Source organism: Strigops habroptila, chromosome 4 (assembly GCF_004027225.2).
Source record: "Strigops habroptila isolate Jane chromosome 4, bStrHab1.2.pri, whole genome shotgun sequence".
NCBI classification, from domain to species: Eukaryota; Metazoa; Chordata; class Aves; order Psittaciformes; family Psittacidae; genus Strigops; species Strigops habroptila.
The window spans coordinates 70,860,406-70,884,399 of NC_046358.1; the positions used below are offsets into that span (position 1 = coordinate 70,860,406).

General features: G+C 39.2%; 1 protein-coding gene and 1 long non-coding RNA gene across 4 annotated transcripts in view; one reads left to right on the forward strand and one right to left on the reverse strand.

Annotated features, from left to right (window-relative positions):
- LOC115606109 overlaps nt 1-18,734 on the reverse strand; it is a 28,789-nt gene extending 10,055 nt beyond the window's left edge. The window contains exons 1-2 of the long non-coding RNA XR_003990815.1: nt 18,426-18,734; nt 7,958-8,026 (exon numbers count right to left, since the gene is read on the reverse strand). This is a non-coding gene — a long non-coding RNA (uncharacterized LOC115606109). The remainder of the gene's footprint in view (nt 1-7,957; nt 8,027-18,425) is intronic.
- An 89-nt stretch (nt 18,735-18,823) lies between these two features.
- MRTFB (myocardin related transcription factor B) overlaps nt 18,824-23,994 on the forward strand; it is an 80,343-nt gene continuing 75,172 nt past the window's right edge. Inside the window, exons 1-2 of one of the 3 annotated variants that reach the window (XM_030481469.1) lie at nt 18,824-18,955; nt 22,055-22,099. Coding sequence is in view for 1 of the 3 variants with exons in the window: in XM_030481466.1 (XP_030337326.1) it covers nt 19,906-19,919; nt 22,055-22,099 (59 nt within the window). In the remaining 2 variants the exon portion in view is untranslated. Of the gene's footprint in view, nt 18,956-19,625; nt 19,920-22,054; nt 22,100-23,994 lie in introns of those variants that run through there. The other 2 variants (XM_030481470.1, XM_030481466.1) reach the window with 2 other exon arrangements.

Here is a 23,994-nt window from a genome sequence, read left to right on the forward strand (position 1 = left end):
TGGTTTATAATACAGATCTTAGTGTTTCTATTGCCTTATATTCTAATTTATTTCATTTAATATAAAAAGAAGTCTTTCCATGAGACTTTTGCTTATTCAAAGCAGTAAGGTCAGAAATGCTCAGGATTAAGAATGCCTGTAAAGTGGTGCTAAGAGAACAGAAAATCAGAGGAAGAACAAAACTGTCCTGAATGCAAGCCCTATAGAGCCTGATTTTGGAAAAGCAGAGCTGACCAGCGTTTGAAAACATGGCTTGTTCATGCATTTGCATCGTTAAGATATTACATGAACTGTGGGTTTGGTTTGTTGGCTTGTTTGGGGTTTTTCCAAATGTACTGCCTCTCAGCTTTGTCAGTAGTTTTTTTGCTTTGATATGTATAAGGCGAAAATGAAGGGGATATGAAGAGCTTAGAAATTGTAGCTTTGTGTTACATGCTAGATGAAAGTCACATGATGCAATTAAATTATGAATATTTGCTAAATGTTTAGATTGAATTGCCTTTTGTTTATATACGTGGAATTTTTGTAAGGGTTTTTGATTGCATTTTTTTCAATGCAGGATTTGGCTTTTTCTTTAAAACGGCCGCAAGTAACACGTATGTTATTATTGCTTATTTGTGATTTGGCATTTTACTGTACGGTCCTTCTTGGGCAGCAGGTATGAATTGTGAACAAAGCTGGAAGAGGTCTTGTCCCCTGAAACCACTTAACCCTGAAATAACCAAGCCAAAGAGTTTACCTGTGTGCAGACACCAACGAAGTGTTTAGGTGAATGACAGAAATCCTAAGGATGCATTCTCTGCCTTTATGGTGTTCTTTAGCTTGCTTTCATCAGCAGTAATGACATTTTGTATATTGTCATTGCTTGATGTTTTAACTTTGTACTTTTTTATTAAACAAACAAAAAAACCCCAACCTGCCTTCACTTTGGGAGTTTTTCAGATTCCTTCTTAGACCCAAACAAGACTATACATTCCAAGGCCACTGGCCATGTGAAACCAGGGGATTTCTATGCTATTGGGAAGTTGCTTATTTCTACAGTTTGTCCTAGGCCTTGATTGCACTAGATTTCTTCCTAGAATAACAATAATACACAAATCTCATAGGAACACATGCACCTTATATTAGCAAATATATTTTGCACAGGATAGATATGGTGTAGTTCCTATGTTTGTTACCTGGATACTAGTCCTGCTAATGGTGCCACTTGCAGTTTCTAGCTACACTTGCAAAGGAGTCATTTTGCTTGCAGTGTTGCCTATGTGCAGTCCCTAACGAAACAAACTGCACCTTCACAATTACTTTTTCTGCATGAACATGTAGAGTGGGGCTTTTCTGGTACCAGCTGTATTGACTGCTTTCAAATTAATGCCTCCAAAACTTACATGTAAACCAGTTGCTCAGAAATCCACACAGGTGATAAAATACACAGCTATACTGTGAAAAAAACAGTGCCTCTTTTAAAAAGTACAGAAGTTTTAAGTGTGAGGATTGTTGTGTGAGGCTTTCGTGTTTGCTGAGTGATGGTACAAACACAAATAGTTTTTAAAAACAAACCCATTTGTCTCTAAAGCTTTCCTTAGTCATCCAGAATTCCAATTTTGTCACTCTAGAATAGAATCCAAAAGCAAACATCTGCCAAAAAATAGTTATTAAATGAATACATGATTTAATGCCAAACAGCATAAAGAAACATACTTGCCATGTGTGGGCTTTCCAGTTGACAAGTTTTATTTCGGGCTCCGTAAGCTGGATGCTAGCAAGGTCTACAATCCTTTTAGAAAGACTATTTGAGGATGAAGTTTTCCTTTGCTCTTACTCAAAGACAGCCTAAATTAATACTCCATTGGTCTTTTTTCTACAATTGTGGATTTAAGAAATGCAGGGAGGGTCATTCAGAACATTCAAAAATTATTGCTCTGGAATTTTGTCATACTTTGCAACTGCAACTTCTCACGTGTTCACTCTTGACATCATAGCAAGAATTCTGGATATTTGCAGAATCAACTCAAGTGAGGCATAAACCCTTTTACATTTTTCATATGAAGTCCTTAATCTTCTTGCAATGAAAATACACTCACTGGCAATATATGCACAAATTTTTCTTAATTTGCAAGTGCATACACTTTTTTCCTGCAAAGTCTTTCATTTTTTTCTCTATATATTTTTTTTCCCAAAACTTACCCTCTCAAATAATATTCCTAACACCCTGTTCCACAGTTGGCTAGCAAGCTAGTCAAGAATAAGACGTAACTGACACCTGTATTTGTCAATAATATTTCTTACTTCTATTTCCAGTTTATTCTCAGTTCAGCTTCAAACCATGAGAAGTAATATCCTTCATCTACCAGATGAGGGGGAAGACTGAAACACCCAGAGTCTTTGTTGATGTTTACCAAATAAAAATGACTTAACTGTGATAACAGCAAGTTTGGTGAGGCTACTACTGGGTAATTATTGGGCACACCTCTTGTAATCTAGAGTTGCTTTTTGCCTTATTTTTAAATCAAGATTCAAGTCCTAACATGGATGAATTTGAAAGGTTGCCTGATTCGTGTGGTATAGAGTGATGGCAAAGACTCAAAGTATTTGGTAACAGAAAGAGAACCTTTAAACCTTCCCGACAGCCCCTAAAAATGGGATCACACAGAGTCCCTGTGAAATGTGACCCAGAGTGTAGCTGAGAGATAATTCAGAGCTACTGTCCTCTCTTTTGCTTCAGTTGATGAAACACTGACATCTGAAATTGTTCATTTCTTAACTTGAGCTTCTCCTAATGCTCTTTAGGGGAACCAGTATCATAATGACTGAATAAAAACATTTAGCTTTTTTTCCCCACTAAATTGATGCAGCTAACATATATGTGTGTGTGTGTATATATATACATATAAAAGAAGGGTCAGAAAAACTAGTACTAAATGAGAGGGAACTGGAAGCTCCTGGAGAAAACAAACACTTCAGCGCTATTATCTTCCCTTGTATTTTATTCTTGGAATCAGACAGTAGGTTCTGGGGGGAAAAAAACTTACTCCATTGTAAAAGGCCAGAGAATGTACATGACTGGCCCAGTGTTTTGATAAGGTTATACAGGCAAACAGTCAAACGTCTTAAAGCTTCAGTGCCATTTTTTCTTTCGAGTACAAAAAGTGAAGCGTTCCTCTCCCAGCCTTTTCAATAGGAATAGCCTGGCCATTTTTTTACTTGAGTGTTGATCTGTATTTACAAGCTTCTCTGCAATAAATTAAAAGAAGGAATATTCTCAGCCACACAGTCTTGAAAACAGGGAAGAAATGCTCAGTTGCGTAGCTAGCCAATACTTAGCTAAGAGATGAATTCTTTAGTCTTACTGAACTTAGTAAGGGTAACCAGGGCTACTACGCTGCTGTGGTGATTTGTTGTCTAAACAGAAGACATTGCTGCAATAGATCAAAATGGGCCTGCATACGTACTAATTTTAGTGTGATCTTCTAGAGCATGGTAAAATTATCTGTATCCACAACTGCTATAAAGCAGCCTTGCTAGGAATATTAAATCAGGGTTAAGTAGATACCCTTTTCTTAGCTTACATTTTACCATAGTTCTGTTTGTGAGACCTTCCCTCTGTAAACAGAAACAAAGGTTTCATTTGCAGGGCCCTCTGTCACTCAGCCTTACTTCTTTCTTCCTTCTTTATCAGCTCCTATCCAAGAGCAATAGACGGTAGTTATTAAACAAGTCACCTTGTTTCTAAACTGGAATTACTATTCCTCAATGCAATCTTGTTTTTGAACTCCCAGCTGCTTCCTCGGCTCTCAGAATGGCACTTAGACCATTCTCATTTTCATTCTTTCTTCCTGCTTATGAAAAAACAGTGGTCAGATGGCAAAAAAAAAAGCTTTGTAACTGACTTCCCATTGTTAAAGGCCACCTTTCTCAAATGCTTTTGTTCAGCAGATCACAATAGTCTTTGTATGGAGACTCAAAGTAAGACCACAGAGAACTCTCTCTGTGAGATGGTAAGCTCATGGTTTACCATGAGCAAGGTCCAAAGAAGACTAAACACAGTTTCAGAAACTATTCAGCTAGCAGCCACAGCTGGGACTCCAAATGAAGGGATTTTAGGCAGGGGCCTTACCGGAGGATTTTAAAGAATGCCACAGAGTAAATTTATAATTTTTGAGGGTAGATTTTTCAAAATCACTACTGAATCTATCCCACCTGTACTATAAATTCATAAAAGTTTTATTTTTAAATCACCATTCCCCACTGCTGCAGCTTCTCTTTGATAATTATAGTTCACTGACTACAAATTCCATCAATCCAAACTCAGAAAGCTGGAATATTACATCATTGGATTAGCAAGAAGAGAAAAAAATTGCCATCTGTAGATGCAGTGAAGTAGCTCTGGTTTATCTCTTTTTAGTGACTATTACTTCTTGCCCACAGAAACATGCTAACGTTCACATTTCAAACACATACAAAATGATCTTCCAAGGGATTGAAAGCTCAGGAGTTTGCCCAGTGAAACTGGCACATCATGCTGAGCTTGACATTGCTGCATTTCAGCTCCCCTAAAAATAGGCAGTGTAGTTCTAATTTGAGTTATTTGTGTAGAGCTACTCTGTTCCCATTAGTGCACGCAGTGGGACACGCACATTATCATCCATCTTCTGAATATCCTCCTGGGTGAATGGAATGTTACAGGGCCCAAGGGCACCAGGAACATGCAACTGCAGCAGAGGTCTGCGTGACACAGACGCACAGCATCATTCAACACTGCCATAAGCAACATCTTAACAGTTTTTGTAACGTTTTTCTCATGATGCTGTGTTTGCATTGTTCTCAAATTCTCCATTCAACTTTTATCTTTCTTCTATTTCTCCTCTGGGATTTTCTGCTTTTATTTCTTATCCTAATGATGTCTGTCTTTATTCTTGTCCACGTGTTTGCCTTCAAGAATGCTGCTTAAATCTTGCTGCAATCTGTGATGGCAACTGAATGCAACTACCACCGAGTTCTTTGCAAGACTGGCTGCACTGGAGCCTTGTCCAGTACTTACTGTCTAGGGGCTTATATAAAAAACATACTGTCCTTCAGTTTCATTTTGGTCTCAGGCTTGAGGCACATCACACTATAAGACAGTGAAGATGTCTCAACCGAGCCTTGAATTGCAGCAATAAATCTGCTGCATTATAGTTTGTATAACTATTCCTTAAATATTAGCATTATACAGCACATCACTAGCAGACAGAAGTCATAATTAAGATTTTCACTTTAACACTTACTTGACAGAAGGTCTAAGTGATCACATACTATGTCACCTGAATTTTTCCACGAAGAGTCATTGATATTAAAATGCTATGAGCTTTTTCTTTCTCAGCCCCATCAGCTTCTTTGGGACCCCTGACAGATTTCTGGTGGCTTGAACAACACATGCATTATTACCCAGATAGAGGAATTTCACTGATATCCACCAGGAACCTCTGACTTACCTTCAGTCATTATCCACTCTGCCAATAGCATGTAACATTACACATACGCATTTGCACGTGCAAATACACACACAGAGACACGGAGCATCTGTTGTGTTGGGTAATATGAGCCTGCACATCTTCAGAGCCCATGTCTCTGAAAATGACCCTCAAAAAGTAGGTTAAGCCCATCCCTGTTTCTATATATAAAACTGTTTGTTTAATTTGTGGACTGCACCAAGAATAAATAATGAGGTAACTCGGAAGATCATTCCCAGAACAGTCAGCTGGGATTGCCTCTGCAAGCCACAGCTGTCCCTTTGCCTTTGTTGTGCTGTTTGATGGCTTTGGGTTGGGTTTTTTAATGGTTTCATTGTCTGAAGGTGAACAGCTCTTATCTAACTGCAATTACAGGATCAGTACAATATTTCACATATGAAGCATTCTGCACATAAGTGAGGTTTTGGAGTGTTTGTTTACTGAATGTAAAAATTGTTAAAAGTTCGAATCCTCAAATTGGGTCACAGATTTTAACCAGATTGGAGATGAGGTTCCTTCCATGCAAACAAAGGGGAAAAAAAAAAAAAAAAGCTCTTTTAAGTACTCTCAGTCAATCAATCAGGGAATACTACCATCAGATGTTTTTTCAAGGTGTCCTATTTACCTTGAATAACAACAGTTTAAACTAGGAACTGAACTACAAATTCTATCTCAGAAAAAAGGGTTTTAAAAAGACTTAAAGAGATACAGTAATTAATTTTTCAACTATTTTTTAACTCTTTAGCTGTAACAGGTTATAAAGGCTTGATAATAAAAAAATCCCTCCTGTTTTGCTCCTGTTATATTTTGCTTTGTTTCTTCTGATGTATCAGAAGTACACATGGCTCTTCTATATCTTGGTCTGTGCACTATAAAATAGATAAGGTAAAAAGTAGCATGCAAAGTTCAGAGCTAAGTAAAAATACTGCAGGTAATGGGGTAGGCTTGCTCACAGGCTTGGTGGTGATTTCTTATACTCATACAGGAATTGTCTTTTGTAATGACTATGGACAACAGTAGAACTCATGCAACTTGACTTCAGTTGTGGCAGAAAGAATACAACCGCTAGTCAAATACCAAACAGACCATATGAGAAAAGTACTGGGCCTGCCTGGTAGATCATGAAATTAAGAGCCTAATTCTGTCGTGCAGTTGGTGATGTATTTATTTTATCTCACAAACAGGGAGACAGAAAAACCAAAGGGATATGCCCAAGGTGACGAAGCAGGTCTATGATGAAGTGTGAAACTGAAACTAGGCACTGATTCGTAGATCCATTTATACCTTGAAAGTTTTATCTTTTGCATCCCTCCATATGCTGTTGCTCTTCTGAGGTGCTGTTATTACCAGTTTAAGGTAAAAGTCCTAATTTCAGTTAAGTGTCTAGTGACACTCTGAGTAGCATACACTGAAGTTTCTCTTGATTCCTAGGACTGATGCAGCAATTCACCCTAAGACAGGCTCAGCCACATGCAGAAATGTTCTGCCACCTCCACTACAGCTTTGGGACCCAACATGACACCTATCCGATGGTGCTGACTCACCAACGAAACCTTTCTAGAAGCCAGCTTCATCTTACCATCTGGGTTGTCTCTAACTACCCTGTAGAGAGGAAATCTGGGGATTGAGTGGCAGCATGGAGTCAAGAACCAAGAAGTTACTGCTTTGCTGCCAGACATTTTCAATTCCAGTCCTTGTTCAAAGAGTGGGTTTCAAGCAGTACAGATCACTCAGTTCAGGCTGGCACGCAGGCCCCAGCTCAGACCTAGAAAATCTGGATTTCTAAGCAACCATAATTAGCTTGACCCTTATTTTTAAGGTTATGCTGCTTAAAGCAGGAGATTCCGAAACAGGATCAGGGCCAAATTAGTTACGATCTGTTTCTATTTATCTAAAAGGTTCGTGTGGACTTAATTTGCTAGTGTGTGTTAAGAAATAATGACTAACTAGAAAGGATTATGAACACATGTTTGGCCTAGAGAGGAAGAGAGAATGCAGCCATCACTTCAATTTCGAAATGTCTTATTTCATCATAAGCTTAACTTTCAAAGCTGACATGGGGATTTTGGTACATAAGGCCTCATTCTCAACTAATTGCATCTTAACATCAATTTGAAGCTCAAATTAGCAGCTATGTGACGTTTCATTTTTTTCAAATGTGTGTAGATGCCAACCGGAGCATCTAGGCTTCTTACAAGTACTGTGTAAAATAGATTGTTATACAAATGAGAACTCTTTAATCAACTTCAGCCAAGGAAGAGGAGGAACTGGCGGAAAGAAATGGTTAAGCAACCCAGGAAAGAGAAGGAGAAAGGGGAGACTTTTCATCAGAGGAGACCTGTGTCCTATCCCCTCTTCTTACATTAACACTTTGGCTGGATCTCTTTGCATTTGAAAACATGTAAAAACCTATGCTTACTGCACTAGCTAGCTATCATTTAATTATTTGGCAGTTCTTAATAGTGTACCTTTTTAGGAGTCAAAAGTCTTTCTTCAAATGCAGGCAAATACTGCATGCAGCAGACCACTTCATACAACTGTAAAAAAAAAAAAAAAAAAAAAAGGCAAGAAAATAAATTCAAATGCCAGTAAAAGAGATTAGTAAATAAAATAAACACTAAATTAGATGTTCAATTATTTACAAATCAGCAGCTTAGACTCTATTTCATTTTATGAGAGTGCATTGTAAGAGTAATTGACCTAAGAAGAATTAGTATTTCCCAGGCCTTTTTCATTGCTTGTAAATGTTAAACATCTAAACTGTGTTTATAAACTGTGCTCTGCCTTTCAAGCTACCTGTTAACATGGGGAGAGCACAAAATTCTTGCTAACACTGAAGGATTTCCCAAAGATACCAAAAATTAATTCATTTATATTAAAATAGCATTCAAATATCTAAATAGTTTCCAAACATAGTATATGTAGCTGGGACTCACTGTACCTTAGTTGCATCAAGTAATATCACTCTGCAACATACTCATATATCAGACTACTTGCTTATCAAAACTATCCCAGTTTTTATAACTAGAAATCCACCTTTGTTCCCAATTACTGCTATGCCAAAGAGGTCCAAAATTCTTAATACAAGCCTCCACAATTCCCAAAAGAAGAACTTGGGCTTTTTTTCCTCACTGGAACCAATATTTGATCATGAATAGCTCACAACACTGTACACTACTTGTCTCTATCTCCATACCACAGGCAGTTCAGAAAGTGTGTCAGGTACAAATTGGTGGAGCCTGAGAATACATCATCTGTCTTCCCTGTGCATCCATTTCTTTGTCCAGTGTCAGAGAAATAGCATCAGGCAAGTCAGATCTCTGGTCCTTTGCAGCACGGCTATTCATATGTATGTTGATTAAAAAGTCATCATCAACTTCCATAACTCTACTTTTCATCCTGAACCTCGTAAAATGGAATCATGTAGCAGATACTGAGTAACCTTGTCAAGTAGAAGGTGTCCCTGCCCTTGGCAGGGTGTTGCAACTGGATGAGCTTTAAGGTCCCTTCCAACCCAAACCAGTCTGGGATTCTATGATACATGTACAGATTGCATTTCTTCCTAATTGTACTTTCTGGCAACTCTGTGAAGCAGACGCTCACTGCCTCTGCTATGTGAGCTTATGATGCTACTTAACGTAATAAATGATATATTAAAAAAAAAAAAAAGGAAAATTTGAGGATCTCTGTATGCCTTGTTTTAACTAATTAGAGCATGTAATGTAAAGTGTGTCTGTCTTACAAATCAGATAGCAAGATGAATCTGTTTTACAGTGCACTCTTTCAGATAACATTCATTACTTTCATTAGTGTCTATTTACATATTGGTAAATGCTCTTCTACCATCTTTATTAAAGAGATTACCCTTTCTGTTTGTTTAAATGGATTTATATGCCACCGAGGCATACAAGGGAGATAGTAACTTCTAGGCTTTGAAAACTCAAGTCTTTAAACATACTTTTATTAAGTAATAAGCATGATCAATATATGGCAACAGTCTTTACCAAAAAAACTTCTTTCAATCTGCTGTTCTATCCCTAATCAGTATCTTGGATAATTCATCCTGAAGTTTTCTTAGCTCCGCAGGCAGAGCAAACCTATACCCTTACTTGAGGAGCTTTGCTTTAGGGCTAAGAAGAAACAAAGCAAAATGTAACTTTTCTAAATAACTCCCATGCTACATTGCAGCATGTAAATAACTACATTATTTACTAAAATGCTACATTAAAAGCTGAAATTCACCCAGTGAGGAGTACAAACACCCTATCAAAGGCTTCTGACCACGTCTCAAGCAAGATTTCATCTGGTGGCAGATAAATAAACTTAACACTACTCACCAGTTTATAATACTGTATTTATGCTTCCACCCTGTGCATGCTGAACGATAGCAGTGAATCAAATAGGAACTTTACAGCTTCCCAAATGCTACAATCTGAGAATATTTAATTAACAATATTTATAAAATATTTTTTCAATCTGGGATCTGATTAATTTCCTAAATCGAACTGAGGAACAAAAGCAACCCTCTACTCTCCGCAGGGATAAAAAAAAGACATATGAAGTCAAACTGTTGGTGAACTAGGGGTGAGAAGAAGTTGCAGAGGAGGAGTTACAGCAAGGGTGGGTGGTGAATAGTGCTGTTGAGACAGAAGTGTGTACTTAATACAACCCTTTACAGAAACTGCAGTCTGTAGTGTCCTGCCATCCTTCCTAGGACACCTTTTTGTCTGTCCTATTCCATATGGATCAGTACACATTATGTAGAGCATAGTGGTACAGAGAACTGAAGAAGACTGAGCTAGGGCTGTGCAGCTGAATCACAGCTGCATCAGCGTAAGTATGATAATAAAACTGGGTTACACGACTAAGCCAGTCACACAGTCCCAAAAACAGGGACATGAAAGGGGTGATGCTTAAAAGGTAGGATGAACATGAATAATTAATTTTCAACGAGTGCAAAATGATGTGATCACCTTCAGATTTCCCCCATCTGTTGCTAAGCAGCATTCTTTAGTCACAAGCTTTGACTTACAAAATGAACAGCAGCCTCCGCACATTTTGCTATTTTTACATTTAAAATTGTTCTTTTGCCAAGCTTTCACTATATTTCAAAATGCTCTAGAACAAAACCAGATGAGCACTGAGATATCTGTATCCCTCGGGAAAAGGCCTCAGTTACTACCTGGGACAACAGCTCACAGACTCTCCGGTCTCCAACAAGGAATGAGGAGAGCCTCCATCTCCCATGTACCAAAGCAAGTGCTCATATGCCACTCAGGCCTGAGCTTTACATGAGAAATAGAACTTGCATCATGGAAAAGGCAAGAGTACCATACATTTGGGTTTGTATATTCATCAGTTTCAATCTGCACAAACAAAATCCCAGAACTTCTCCCATGGTGGTGGTAAATTAATTGTATTAATTCTTTCAATCTGTACTAAGGATGTTGTTCAATGATCAGACCCCGTTCAACGCTCTGGGCATTCTGACAAAAATTAAAATTAAATCAACGACCTCTCTCTGTGTGAGGAATTCTCTCTCATTTAATTAGAAGTAAAGGGCTGGCTGCCAATGTTCCAAAACTAATATCAAACATCCCCACTGCAAGCACCCTCTCTTCAAAGGCTTTGATTTACTACCAGGGAGTTCAGAAATCCTTGTTCTTGAAGACCAAGAGAAGCAATTGACAAAGACTTCAGCATCTTTCACCAACTGTGGCCTACTAATAACCCACACTTAGCTCCCATGTGTCTGCAGTTTAACACACTACACTGGTAAACAAAATGAGCAATGATTCTAAAGTGTGAACTGACCACCAGCTCTGTCTTTTTTGATATTCATGACATGAACAGATTGTCAAGTAGAATAACACTGGTGGTCCTGTGGAGTATGTGGCCTGAAGCAGAAGATGCCTTCCAAGAAGAGAAAAGACATATTCAGTAGTTACAGCAAGTTTTTTCCTACATTTCTATGGAAAAGGCAGAAGATTTCTAGGTCTGCTAAATTGGCAGCAAGGTGTTAAATTACTCTTTTCTTGCTAGTCTCTCTACTGGATAGCAGTAAGACAGACTATAGCCACCATCACTAGGGCTTCTTTTCTTGTGTTTTGGGTGGTTTTTTCCCCACTGGCAAGAGAAAGACTAGAGATTCTGGAGCCCTCTGCCAAACCACAGGATGTATCTTCAGCTCTCTAGAAACACATTTCCCAAAGGGATATCCTGAAAGCTTCGTAAGTCTCACTGGCTAACTGCAGCAGCCTTTAGAGAGCTAACAACTGCTTCTCATACAGCCACTGGCCCAAATCCACGCACATTAGTCTATGCCTTTTTGTGTCCTTCCAGATGCCTCAGCACTCAGAGAAGCAACAACTCTACCTGGTCCCATTATCTTGCTATACCCCCAAACTCTGAGCAGCTGCATTGTTCTGCTGCTGCTTGGGTCATCACTGGTTTGGCAAGGAGTACTGCCCCTTGAAGAAGATTTGTGTTTCATATAAAGTAATGTATCAGCAAAACAGCTTTAACAACCTGGACATTTATATTCACCTTCTGCCTGGGAATAGCTGCAGACCTACACCTTACACCCACACAAGGCTATGTCCCAAGCCAAATTTTTTGCAGTAGCAAGAATCAACAGTGCCTTTGTCCCCCTTTTTGGTATACCTGGAGGAAAGAGAAGCAGTCTTTTTTTTGTTTTGTTTGTCTTTGTTCTCTTCTTTTTTCCTCACCAACTGCTGAGTAAAAGGACAGGAAGCAGGCAACAAAAACTGCAGCCTGTGGGTAGGCAGACTCCTGTTGCCAACTCAATCTTATCCCCACAAGCCTCAAATTTGTGCAAAACTGCAGGACCATGGCTGAGACATGAAAGAACAGCAGTCTCTGGCACGCTTCCTCTTGCTTAAAGGAACAGGCAGATGAGGAGAACAGAGGCATGAGGAGGCAGCAGGGATGGAATACACACATGTTCAAAGGTGGGGCTGCATATACACAAGAGGAAGAACAGGCAAAAAAGTCTAATGCAGGCAAAATGGGCTGATACAGGGGATACAGGTACCTCATAGGAAGAAATAACCAAAAAAAAAAAGGGAAGCCACCAGGAGGATTAAAGAAAAGAATGGGCAGATCTGAGTAAACCATACACCCAGACTACATGTACAGCTGGCAGATTGTATTGAACCATTTTTCTCAAACCATACTCCTGGTTTCTGGTTTTTTAGGACATAACATGTAACGTATATAGAGCAAATAAAAAACTCCATTCAAAAAACATAGTTTGCTGGCTGGTTTTGTTTGCTCTTTAATCTAGAGAAAGTAAAAACATAGGTTCCAGGTTTTAAACTCTAGCATCATTAACATTCAACCATCAAACATAAACGAAAACACAGAATTTAAATGTCATTAATAAATACCTATTTCTTGTGTCAGACTATTTAAGGTTTAATGCAAGACTGAATTTTCAATGAATATAAGTGCTGTTTGTTAGTGGTACAACCTAACACAGCAATGGCCAATATTAATGAGTTTTTATTATCTTGTCAGATGTAACCCTAAGTGTAATACTGTTTTCTTTTATGAGAAGCCACTGATGACCTCCAGTGAGCTCTATTCAATAAGGTCAGCATGACTACAGTTGGCAATGGAGACTAAAGCTGTTTGCAGGATCACTGCTTCTGGACATCAAGTCCCTCCTGTATAATCACTGGGCTAAAATCACTGCAAGTTTCTCTAGAGAATACAAAAAACTTGTGGCAGAGATAAGGTCAGCCTACTGTTTCTGCAACACGGCTGTTTCAAATTAGCAATGGCTTAGACACTTATTTAACCTACTCCTTTAACCAGTTATCCAGGGGGAGGGTTTTGTAATTTTTGTTCTGTTTTGTTCTTAGGTATGATGCTGATAAATGCTGTCTTTTTCCATTTCCTTGGCATACAGAAGTAAGAACTGGCAGTGTGGTTTATGCTAAAAGTCCATCTAGACCAGCATCCTCCCTTTAAGAGCAGCCATCCTGGGACACTTCACATAAACATCCCCATCCTCTGTTTCCTATTGAACTTAAGGAGCTATTGGTCTGTGAGAGAACCACCCCTTTTTAACTATGCTGTCATTCTGTAAGAGCCTTTGTAACAGGACTGTTAAAAGCTTATTCAGATCCAAGTAACACTGTAACAACAAGTCAGCTTGTCCACTTCCCCCTTCAGTTATTTGAAGTAACTCAAAAAGACCTTTGGAGAAAGCTCTTTGGAGAAAGGAGTAATTTTTACATTGCATAGCATGTTGTGTCCATCTCCATCTTATTTTGATCTCAGGCCTTTAAGGAATGTATTGGAATATAATAATTACTACGAAGATGACACTAACAGAAGCCATAGCACTCATCCTAGTTTCAAAATAGCTTGCTCAATTGTAAACTACCTGTACTACTGTTCTGGAATCCTGCAAGGTACATGGCAAAATTGCGATATTCACTCAATGACTTCTACCAAGAAATTAAATATCTCCCATCAAATATGTAATTGACACTTGGCTTTGGGAGCTGAGGCTAATAATTGCATTTATTTTTCTGCAGGTAATCCAGACCTTTGAGGCTATAACCTGCCTAAACTGATGAAAGAGCACAGATGATAGATATTTGCAAAAGTTAACATATCCCCTACGTAAGGACCTACTCAAAGAAATAGGGATTTATCTCTTTGAAATGTGAAAATAATATGACTAGAATGTTACTAGAAAGTTTCCTCTATATCTTCCTTTTCCCTCTAGTTTGGACGTGATCAAAATTTTCTAACAAGCAATTTCTGCAGTCATATCTTATATGTGAACTTCTCTTGAGCTTCAGTGTTAATTGTTCCTTTGTTGACAGTGGATACTCCATAGATATGCTGGAAAAACTGGAACTACATTCTGACAAAAATACCTGGAGCACTGAATAAGTATTATAAAATGCTTTTCTTAGCATTTGAGTTCTAGTAATGTGTAATTAAACCTCTTAAAGGTTAATAATTCAATAGCATTCATGTTGAGCAAAAAACCTCATACCCTATGTACTAATTGCAACCTGAACAGGAAAAAACCCAAAGTGGTTCACTGGTGCTCCAGGGTAAAGACAGATCTACCGAAATTCTCTGAAATGCTTCATTTGTAATCGTGTGCAGAAATTTATTTTATGTATACGAATATATCATTTTTGGTGCTTCAATGAAGGCGTATGTCCAACATGTTACAAAGCAGCATTAAGCTTTAAAGCTTAAATTAATTATTATCGATGCTTTAAGACATTCTTATGCCTATAAATAACAAAAACTATATAAAAATTCTTATGTTTAATATAATTCTTTTACATCACATTTCTGTTTGTAGAGAGGTGTAGCTGTACAATACACTTCATCTGAGCGGGCGCTAAGCTTATCTCTGAAACAGCATAAATTTGGCTGTTTTAAACTAAGTGCTTCAGTTATTTGTGTTGGCAGATACCGCCTTCAAGTGCTTTCTTGAGAACGATGTTCCAAATGAATGTCACAATGCCTGAAGATGAGGGTCATGAAGAAATACTACTTGAAAATGTACACTAACATTTCTTTTAAATTCTTAACTAGAGTTTACACAGAATGTGAGTTTATTGAGTGGTGCCTATGAATTTCCTACCCAGAAAGCTAGTGTGATTCTTGTATACAGTTACTAAATATTTATACATCAGAAAGAGAAAAATAGCCTAGAAGACCTGCAGAATACAGGCACTGTAAGACAATCTTTCTAAAAACAACAGTAGCAAGTTAATAGTCAATAATATGATAAATAGTCAATTGGATGCACTGATTATTGCATTACCAGCACTGACATTCCAAGTTCATCTGAAGCTATATATACAGGCAGCAGTGACAGCAAGATATTCTTAACAGTTCTGTATAACAGTGTCTTCTCCTTATCAACCCGTATATAGACTTGTTGGTCTAGAAGACACAGAATAAATCCTCCCTTTTCTACTATGTTTGAGAAAAGAACTGATGCAAAGCTTCTGGGGAAAAAAAAAAATCAAATGACTGAGGTGTCATATGCAAGATTTTTACAGGTACATCTGAGACAAGTACACCGATGATTATACTCCTGCTGCTCCAGGATTATACTCCTACTCCACTTGTATTTGGTATGACTTTGACATGTAAAATCACACACAACTGTATGGGTGAATTTGATAATTCTTGTGCTAATTTAAAATTAATTACAGAATATTTTATTTTTATGTTTTAAATAATGAATTGTCTTTATTAACAAATCTGAAACCAGTGTTTAAATCTGTAGAACCATCAAATTCTTTATATAAAACCTGTACTAGAACTGAAAGCACTTGTAGTTTCTGAATAACTTCTAAAATAAAATTTGGCATCATTTCATTAAATAAACAATCCCTCCCTAAAATACACAGCTTACAATTGCATGATGAAATACATACTTGTTATAAATCACAAGTATTTTTAGTTGTGCATTAATTTGGACATTAAAATATTGATGTTGTGTCATTGTGCTATGCTTACTTCTACTGCAAGAAAGGGAATAGAGAGTTCACTGTTATTCTTGGAGGCAAATGCTGAGTGCTCTAGTTGACCTTTTCAGTACTAAGGAGGAAGTGTTGTACATGTTCATGCCCGAGACAGGAAAGGTGGTGCTCAAAAGACAAGAGCTATTATGTGGAGCTCGGCAACTTCCATAGAGTGATTTTATGGGAGAAACTGTTTTCAAGTAGTTACTTGCTGCTTTAAATACGTCTTCCTTTCCACTGGCTGGTATCACCATGTTGTTTTAGAAAGCACAAATACCTTCAAGAAATGAGTATCATCGACTGTGTTTAATGTCAAACTTTTCACACACCTTTGCCACTGATACTATAGAATACTAGAAACCTTGAAAAAAAGTATTTCTTATCACGGAATACTCAAAGTATTCCATAATACGAACCACATCTATACCCTTTTCTATCAATTAATTGGCAATGCCTCAATGCATGCAGCATGCAGTTGAAATCACTAGAATTACCTAGACTGCATTGTGACATTGAAGAGACTTTATACCTCTTCTACAATGTTCTTGTTTCCCCATATTCTCTACACTCTGTAAAGAGGTAATCTGCATTTCTGCAATAACTGTGTAACTTCAACTCTTATAAACAAGACAGAAATATGATTTAAATGTTACTATCACCTGAAATCACAGCTAATCTTTTTATGTTCCTGGATTTAAATGTGTTGGTTAACTTACAGGAAAAGAATAAGGTGAAAAAGCAAACTGAACTTTGTCAACATAATTTCTTTGGCGTAATTATCTGACATCTCTTCTTCGGTATCATTCACACCTAAAATTCTTTGCTAGAATTTACATTATAAACCTGTTTTCCCCCAGTTACTGTCAGTTTTGTGTGCACTATTGAATTTGTAGGTGAGGATTTTTTTCTTGTTTAATTATTAGTTTTCCTAGAACTCTCTATACAACCTTTCACTCCCAAAACATTTAAAAATTGGAAAACTTCATAGGAGAGGGCAGCATCAACTATTTAGTGATTTTGAAGGAGAATATATGTGTTGTAGGCATGGACATTGGGATGACTTGATGAAGCCTGCTTGATTTGTCCTTAGAGAATAAATGTAAAAAAGACACATGTAGCTATGATCAGTTGAATCCCTGGTTTGTGTTAAACACAAATATTGCTGAATAACAGTCTGTAAACATCTTTAATTAATCTCTACAAATTTCTGACCACATCAAAAGCATCTGTCCATGCAAAAAGGCCTTGAACTAAAGGTATTGCAATACTTGTTCTACGGCCCAGCTCTTGTATCAGTCTCACCTACTTCTCTGCTATGTGCATTTCTTCCTGCTGGTTTTGTTAACAGCAATAGCTGTTTGGTCTGATGTAATAATTTGTCCTGAACTTACAGTGTCATTTCTCTCAGCCTGCTACAATGATGCTTGGACACAATAAAGATCCATTGAATTTGTATGGTTATCATTTCTCTGCCTTAGCTTCAAAAGTTTCAGGACCTTCTCCAAGTAACATAACGGCAGGACCAAAATCTTAACCTCTGAGCCATTACATAGCTTTGTTCCATTTTCTTGGAAATCTGAAATTTCAGATATACATTGGTTTTATTCAATTTCACCTTAACTGTTTTGTAATCCTAATTTGATTACTCATGAAGCTACACATGAAGTCAAGTACTTATTTGTAGGTGTTCGCATTTCTGGTTTTAAGAGCAGACTCGCATCTGAACTGTTTCATTTGAAGGGTGACAGAAGTAAATCTGGAATAAATTACAGGTTTTCATGATATCTTAACACAGTTCATTGCTAAATTTCTGGGTCATTGCTGGGTTTAGTTTGTCTCTGAAATGGGAAAAAATCTGATAAGCTAACTGTAATTTAGAGGAATGTAAGAGATATGCACCCTGTTTTAAAAAGCAAAACAAGTAATAACCCTTCTAATTCATCTCAATAATTTGAACAAGTAATTCTTTTGCAGTCATTAGTCTCTAATGAATCATATCAAAAGGTCGCTTACCATCTTAAAACTGTAAGAAGTTAAAACCTGACTTTTCTTAATGCATGTATGTGTTAATAATAATGGGCCTGATGCAGTATACATACAGCATAGGACTAGCCCGGTTATTAGTCCATTTGCTAGTAGAATATTCAGCCCTGTGAGCTCCATGTTGCACAACACATGCAACAAACTAATTACTGTGTGCGTGTGTGATCATATTCTGCTTGCAGAATACATGCATATTTTTTCTATTGCACATTCTCAAACGTGCATCACCAGGCTTCCAAAACCTCTTCTAAGGCATGGGGGCGTTTCCTCCTGGTGGTTTTGATGTTTGATCAAGTTCAGTCACCTCAAACGTTTATAGCTAAGCCTGAAGGGAAAACACACGAGTTACGAGTCCCACCTTGCTTAGGTGTGTTTACACGGCCGAGGTTTGAACCGTACCCCGAGTTTTGCCTCGAATTTCCAACTCGTGCGGCGGCAGCACCTGGAGGAAAGCTTCGTGGCAGCCGCCCCGGCCTCACCTCTGAAATCCCGCCTAGCGCCGGGCCGGGCCGGGCCGGGCCGAGCCGCAGGGTTAGCCCGGCACGGCCACCAGCCAGGTGCGCTCACAGAGAGAAGGTACCTAAGAGGGGGCGGCCGAGAGGGACACAGCGAGGGTTGGCGGTGCGGGAGGACGGCGCGCGTTACCTCAACCCTGGGCAACGACCCCCAGCCCCCAGCCACCTCGCTACGAGAGCGCGAGTACCCGGATGCAGCCGCCCCGCCCCCGCCTCCCACACGTGTGAGCCCGCTGCAGAGCGCCCGCGCGGGCGGCCTCTCCGCCCCCGCCCGCGGGCCAACCGCCGGGGCGTGCACCCCGCCACCCCCCCTGAGGGCGGTCCCGGCCGCAGAGCTCGCGAGAGGACATGTCCGCGGCGGCGGCGGGCGACGGTGAGACACAGAGAGCGGGAGAGACCGGGCGGGACCGGTGGGGCGCGGGCGGACGGTGCCGCCGCTGGTCGGCCGCGATCCTCCACGCGGGGTCCGGGGGCGGAGGGGGGAGCTCGCGTCACGTGACGGGCGGGGTGGCCGCCGTGCCGCCGCCGCGGAGGGGCCAGAGGGCGGCGAGCGGCCCCCGCGAGACACCGGCACGCGCCCGGCCTGCGGTGGGCTGCGGGCCGGCCCCGCCCGCGGGTAGCCGCCGTGCGCGCTGCCACAGCCATCTTAAGGAGGCTGAGGCATGCGGGATCGCGCCTCGCCGCCCGGGCCCGTCGCCAGCCCTCGCTGCCGGAGCGGGGCAGGGCAGGGTCCCCGCAGGGCCGGGTCCTGGGGACAGGGCTGAGGGCGGCGGCGTCCCCTTAGCCGGGCCGCTGCGCGGGGGCTGCCCCTGTGGTGCCGGCACCTCTCGAATCGCGCTCGGAGATCTGCCCGACCCGGCTTGTGCCGAGACCACGCTGACAGACTTACCGTCTGTTGCGCTGCGGCCACAGTTTTTTATTATTATTGTTGTTATTATTATTACTAGTTCAGTAAGGCACACAAAATGCTGGGAGAGGTACGGGGCCTGCAGGTAGAAAGGTATAACTGCAGGGCCTGGCCTTAAAAATAAATGCACTGAAATGAAAGCTTTTCCCTGTTCAAAGCAATGAAGTCGAGATCGCTGGCCTCGGTGACCCGCATCACACAGTGTGGGTTCCCTTACTAGTTAAAAGAGCAGCTGTCCTTAGACCAGGCTGTTAAAAAGTTTGGCTTGTTACATGTGAAATACAGAGATTTTAGATGGCGCTTGGTCAGTCAGCTTTGCATGGAAAGTAACAAGAGGATCTGCAGCAGTTGTATGCGCAGATCTGTGTCTCGGGTGCACTTAAATCGACACTTGTGTGAAAGTGATCCTCTTTGGAATGGAGGGAGCAAGGTAAAGAGCTGTGCTACAGTGCCTTTCCTTTGTGCCAGCAAATACATTTGCCTTAATTCCGTTTGTATGGGGTTTGTACTGGTTTCTAAGTATGCAGTGCAGAAAACTGCTGTTATACTGTCAAAGTGCAGTCCAGAGAGGTAATACTGGGACTTCGTGGCTGCAGCAGGCAGTGTAGCTGAAATAGAAGCTACAGGATTAAAAAAAAAAAAAAAAGTTTAATCCTGAAGTAAATATCAAAAACCTGCCTTTTCATGCATATCATACAGGCAGTACCATGAAATCTCATGACTTGGCTGTCAATAAGTCCAAAAGGTTTACACTACCATCAGTCACCTTTTAAGAAAAAACTCAGCTTATGGCATTCTGAGTACAGTGTGTTCTAAAGTTCTTGTTTATAGGAAGGAGATTACATTTCTTCCTCACACTAGATCTTTCCCTTCACGATGGAAAAATGCCCAGGTTTTGAATTAATTGCTGTTTTAAAGCCTTCAACAAAGGCGCAGCTGGCATTTCATAAGATTATTTTCTTAATGTTTGACATTTTATCTAGTTCCTTCCTGAAGTTTTCTTTCCTGTGTAATTAGTTAGGGCAAATTATGATTTTTGTAGTATAACTTGCATTCAAAGCTTGACAGAGTGCTGTGTGGTAATCATACCAGTTATAAAGAAAATAAAAACATCTGGAAGCTGAAAATACTTAGTACGTTATTGGAAGTGCAGAGTGACTTTGTCAGTTTGGCTGTATTTGGAGACATGTAGAACACTGACCTTGATACAGGTGTATTTTTAGGAGCAGTTATACAGTAACATGAAAATCACCTTAATATTTACCTTTTTTGATCCATGGGCTTCTGTTTAATGAGTTACTATTATAAAAAAGCTTGAAAGATGGAGCTTAATACACATATATTCAGACAAATTTAGGGTTTATATGTGTAAAATGTTCAGTAAATTGGAACCCTTGCTTGTTAGCCCAGAAATCAAACAAGATAATTGATGAAATTATGGATTAATAGGATACTGGATAGGAAGTATACTTAGTTATGGGTTTGGGGGTTTTGTTGTGTTTTTCTGAATAGTGTTTAGATAAGTACTAGAAGGAAGAGGGAATACCTTTTATTATAGGCCATTTGTTTTTTTAGGCCTTTTGGTTTCCTTTTTGCTCTTGGAACTTATTCCTCTTGTGTGTTTTGTTTTTTTTTTTTTACATGTTTAGGTTTTAACCTCTTTCACTGATATGTATAGAAACCATCACAGCAGTCTCAGCCTTTGGGTATGCAAACTTTTAGAAGAAGAAACCCCCCTATCTGTTAGGATTCATCTTGGAACAAAAGCAACATTGTGTAGCTGAGCGATGTCTGGGACCTCTTACGCCAACACTGATGGGTGCAAAGCCCAAACTGGAAAACCTGATTAATGTTGTATGAAACAACATTTAATAAATGCCAACCTTAAAGATAACTGATTTTTTAACTTTTCTAAATTTGGCATGCAGAAGGTTTGCATTGACATAATCATATGTGTCTGTAGATACATATATGTACACACATGCTCTAAAACATACAAACAAATTGTTGATGACAGAACAAGCATGAGTTGTTGTCACAGCAAAAAGCCAAAATGTGGTTGTGAACATTTTCCTTTTTCTTTAGAAGGGTTCCTTTGGAACCTGTAGAAAACTAAAATATATTTCTGTTATGAAATGAAGTTGTAGTGCATAGATGTAATTGGTGCTTAAACTTCCAAGTGTGAAGACATTCCAGCTCTAATGAACTGTGCAAGATGGACTTGAAGGAGCTAGGACTGGTCTTACATATTGCAGCTGAATTAAAAGGAGCACTTGTTTTTGCCAGAGGTAACTGGAAAGACAAATAATGAGTGTGTTAGAATTTGAGTAGTAATATGAAAGGTGCTAAAAAATGAGCTTAGAGCATATTGAAATTAGTTTAAGGTTTTTTGACCTAGTAAGATAGTTTAACATCCCCAATATTGAAAAAAATGAGAAAGAACAACTTGTATTCTTAAGGTTTAAATTTCATAGGTGGAATACAGTATGCAACTTTTAAAATAAAGAATTCTTGAGACATTTTTGTGATTTTTGTTTTTCCTGTCTTTACTTTCCAATTGACCAGAAATGTGCTGAAACAGACACTACAGGAGGAGGCTAGAGATACGAGGTGAGTGCTATATCTTACACTAAAACTTTCTAAATACAGGGCTTTTTTATAAAGCTGCTACTTCTAGTGAGCAGTCTATCACTTTAAATTGTGCTGGGTTTATAATCCTGTTAAAACGGAAGGTTTTCCAGGAGATATGTTCTCAAACAAACAGGAATTTGGGTATCTGTAATACCTGTGTTACATAAGCTAAGAGTAAGTTATTGTGATGTTTTTGTTTTGCCATTTGATATTAGTTGGTTTTAATCACCTCTTAGAATTTTGACTTAAATATTCTTATATTGATTAATATTTTCTCTTTTTTAAAGGACTATCATGCTTGCAAACCTTCACAAATTATGTTAGACTTTTTCTAAATGTTAATAGTTTTTTGTATTGGTAGGTAAAACTTTGGCCTATATAGCATTTTGTTGATTTTTGGTTCAGGCTAGGACCAGCATAACACCAGAGCACATCACAGCACTTCCAAAGTGCACCAGACTCAATGTGTTTTGATTAAATAAATCCAGGTATAATGAGGAGAGGAAACTTCCTTCTTGAAGGGAGTAATGAAGAATGTTTAATGGCTGCTGATAGAATTCTGTTTCCGTAGGTATTAGGAAGGGATTCAAGCAGCTTAGTAAAATAAGAAACTTGGGTTATGTCAACTAAAACGTTCTCAGTTCTGGAACTGTGTGCCTCTCATGTTCAGCTGGTACCTAATGGTGAAAATTGTGATCCTACCCCCTCTCTCAGCATCTTTTGTATGGGAAAAAAGGGCTTTGTTGGGGTGAAGGGGTTGCTTTATTTCAGAATAACCAAGACAGAGCATCAAGCTTAAAGCCTCCTTGATAATTTCTACTGAGGCCCCTCTAAGACGAACTAGAGCATTGGCTCCACCTCTACAGAAAAAGCCAGACACTGCACACAACTTCCATGGCTAACTGCTCCAGAGAATGGAAGAACAGCAAGATGTACAAAACTTCCTGAAGGTGGGCTCTATCTGGAGCATTGATGTATTCCAGCAAAGCCCAGAACTGTAGGGGTAAGCAAAAAATTAGCAGCTGCAAACACTTAAAGATAGGGGAGCTTCCCTTAAGCTGAAGGTAAAGTGTGCTTTAAGTTTGCATTCAGGCTATGTAAAGAAGAGCCAGTTTGATTAGACTTGGCAAACCAGTTCACTTCATGTCCCTGCTTAGTAAATCTGCAACCTTTGTTTCTTACTGTGAATATAGCTGCTACTTTTTTAGCAGCGTGCCTAAAAAAAGAGATCAACAACTGAAATTAAGCCTGTTCACACTTGACAGCCATGAATGTTTCATATTTGCTTCTTTAAATGAAATTATTCTGTGCTGTTTTGAGCGCAGGGAACCATTATTGCTGCCATTGTTTCTTCAGCATTTTTATCACCTGAAGTTCAAGAGCCTAAATTGCATTATATTAATTATGGAATAAAACTTTTTCAAACTTTTTTCTGTGTTAAAGATTGACAGCTGCTGTAAAACTACTCTTCAGGGTTGTTGAGGCTTTGTTGAAGCCACAGCCACAAAAATCTTCCATATCCTGAAACTCCAAAGCAAATGCACATTACAGAATTTATTAAAGTGTTCGGATTACTGTTATTAAATCCAGATGTTAATGTAACGGGTTTGCACTTGTGCAATAAACTGAATCTCTGTGATTGTTGACTCAGTAGGCAGTATTTTAAGGTTTCATGTTTGGGTACTTGGCTAAAGCCATTAATTAAACGTTTGAAAACTGGCTTAAACCTGGGCATGAGGCCAAAAGCAACAAAGTGAGAGAGAAGTCACGGTTAAGCTCATTTTTGATCTTCACACTGACTAGTGAAATACAAATGAACAAAACGCTAAAAATAAAGACAAACCCACTGGTTTTCTACCCTTCTTCAACTGTGA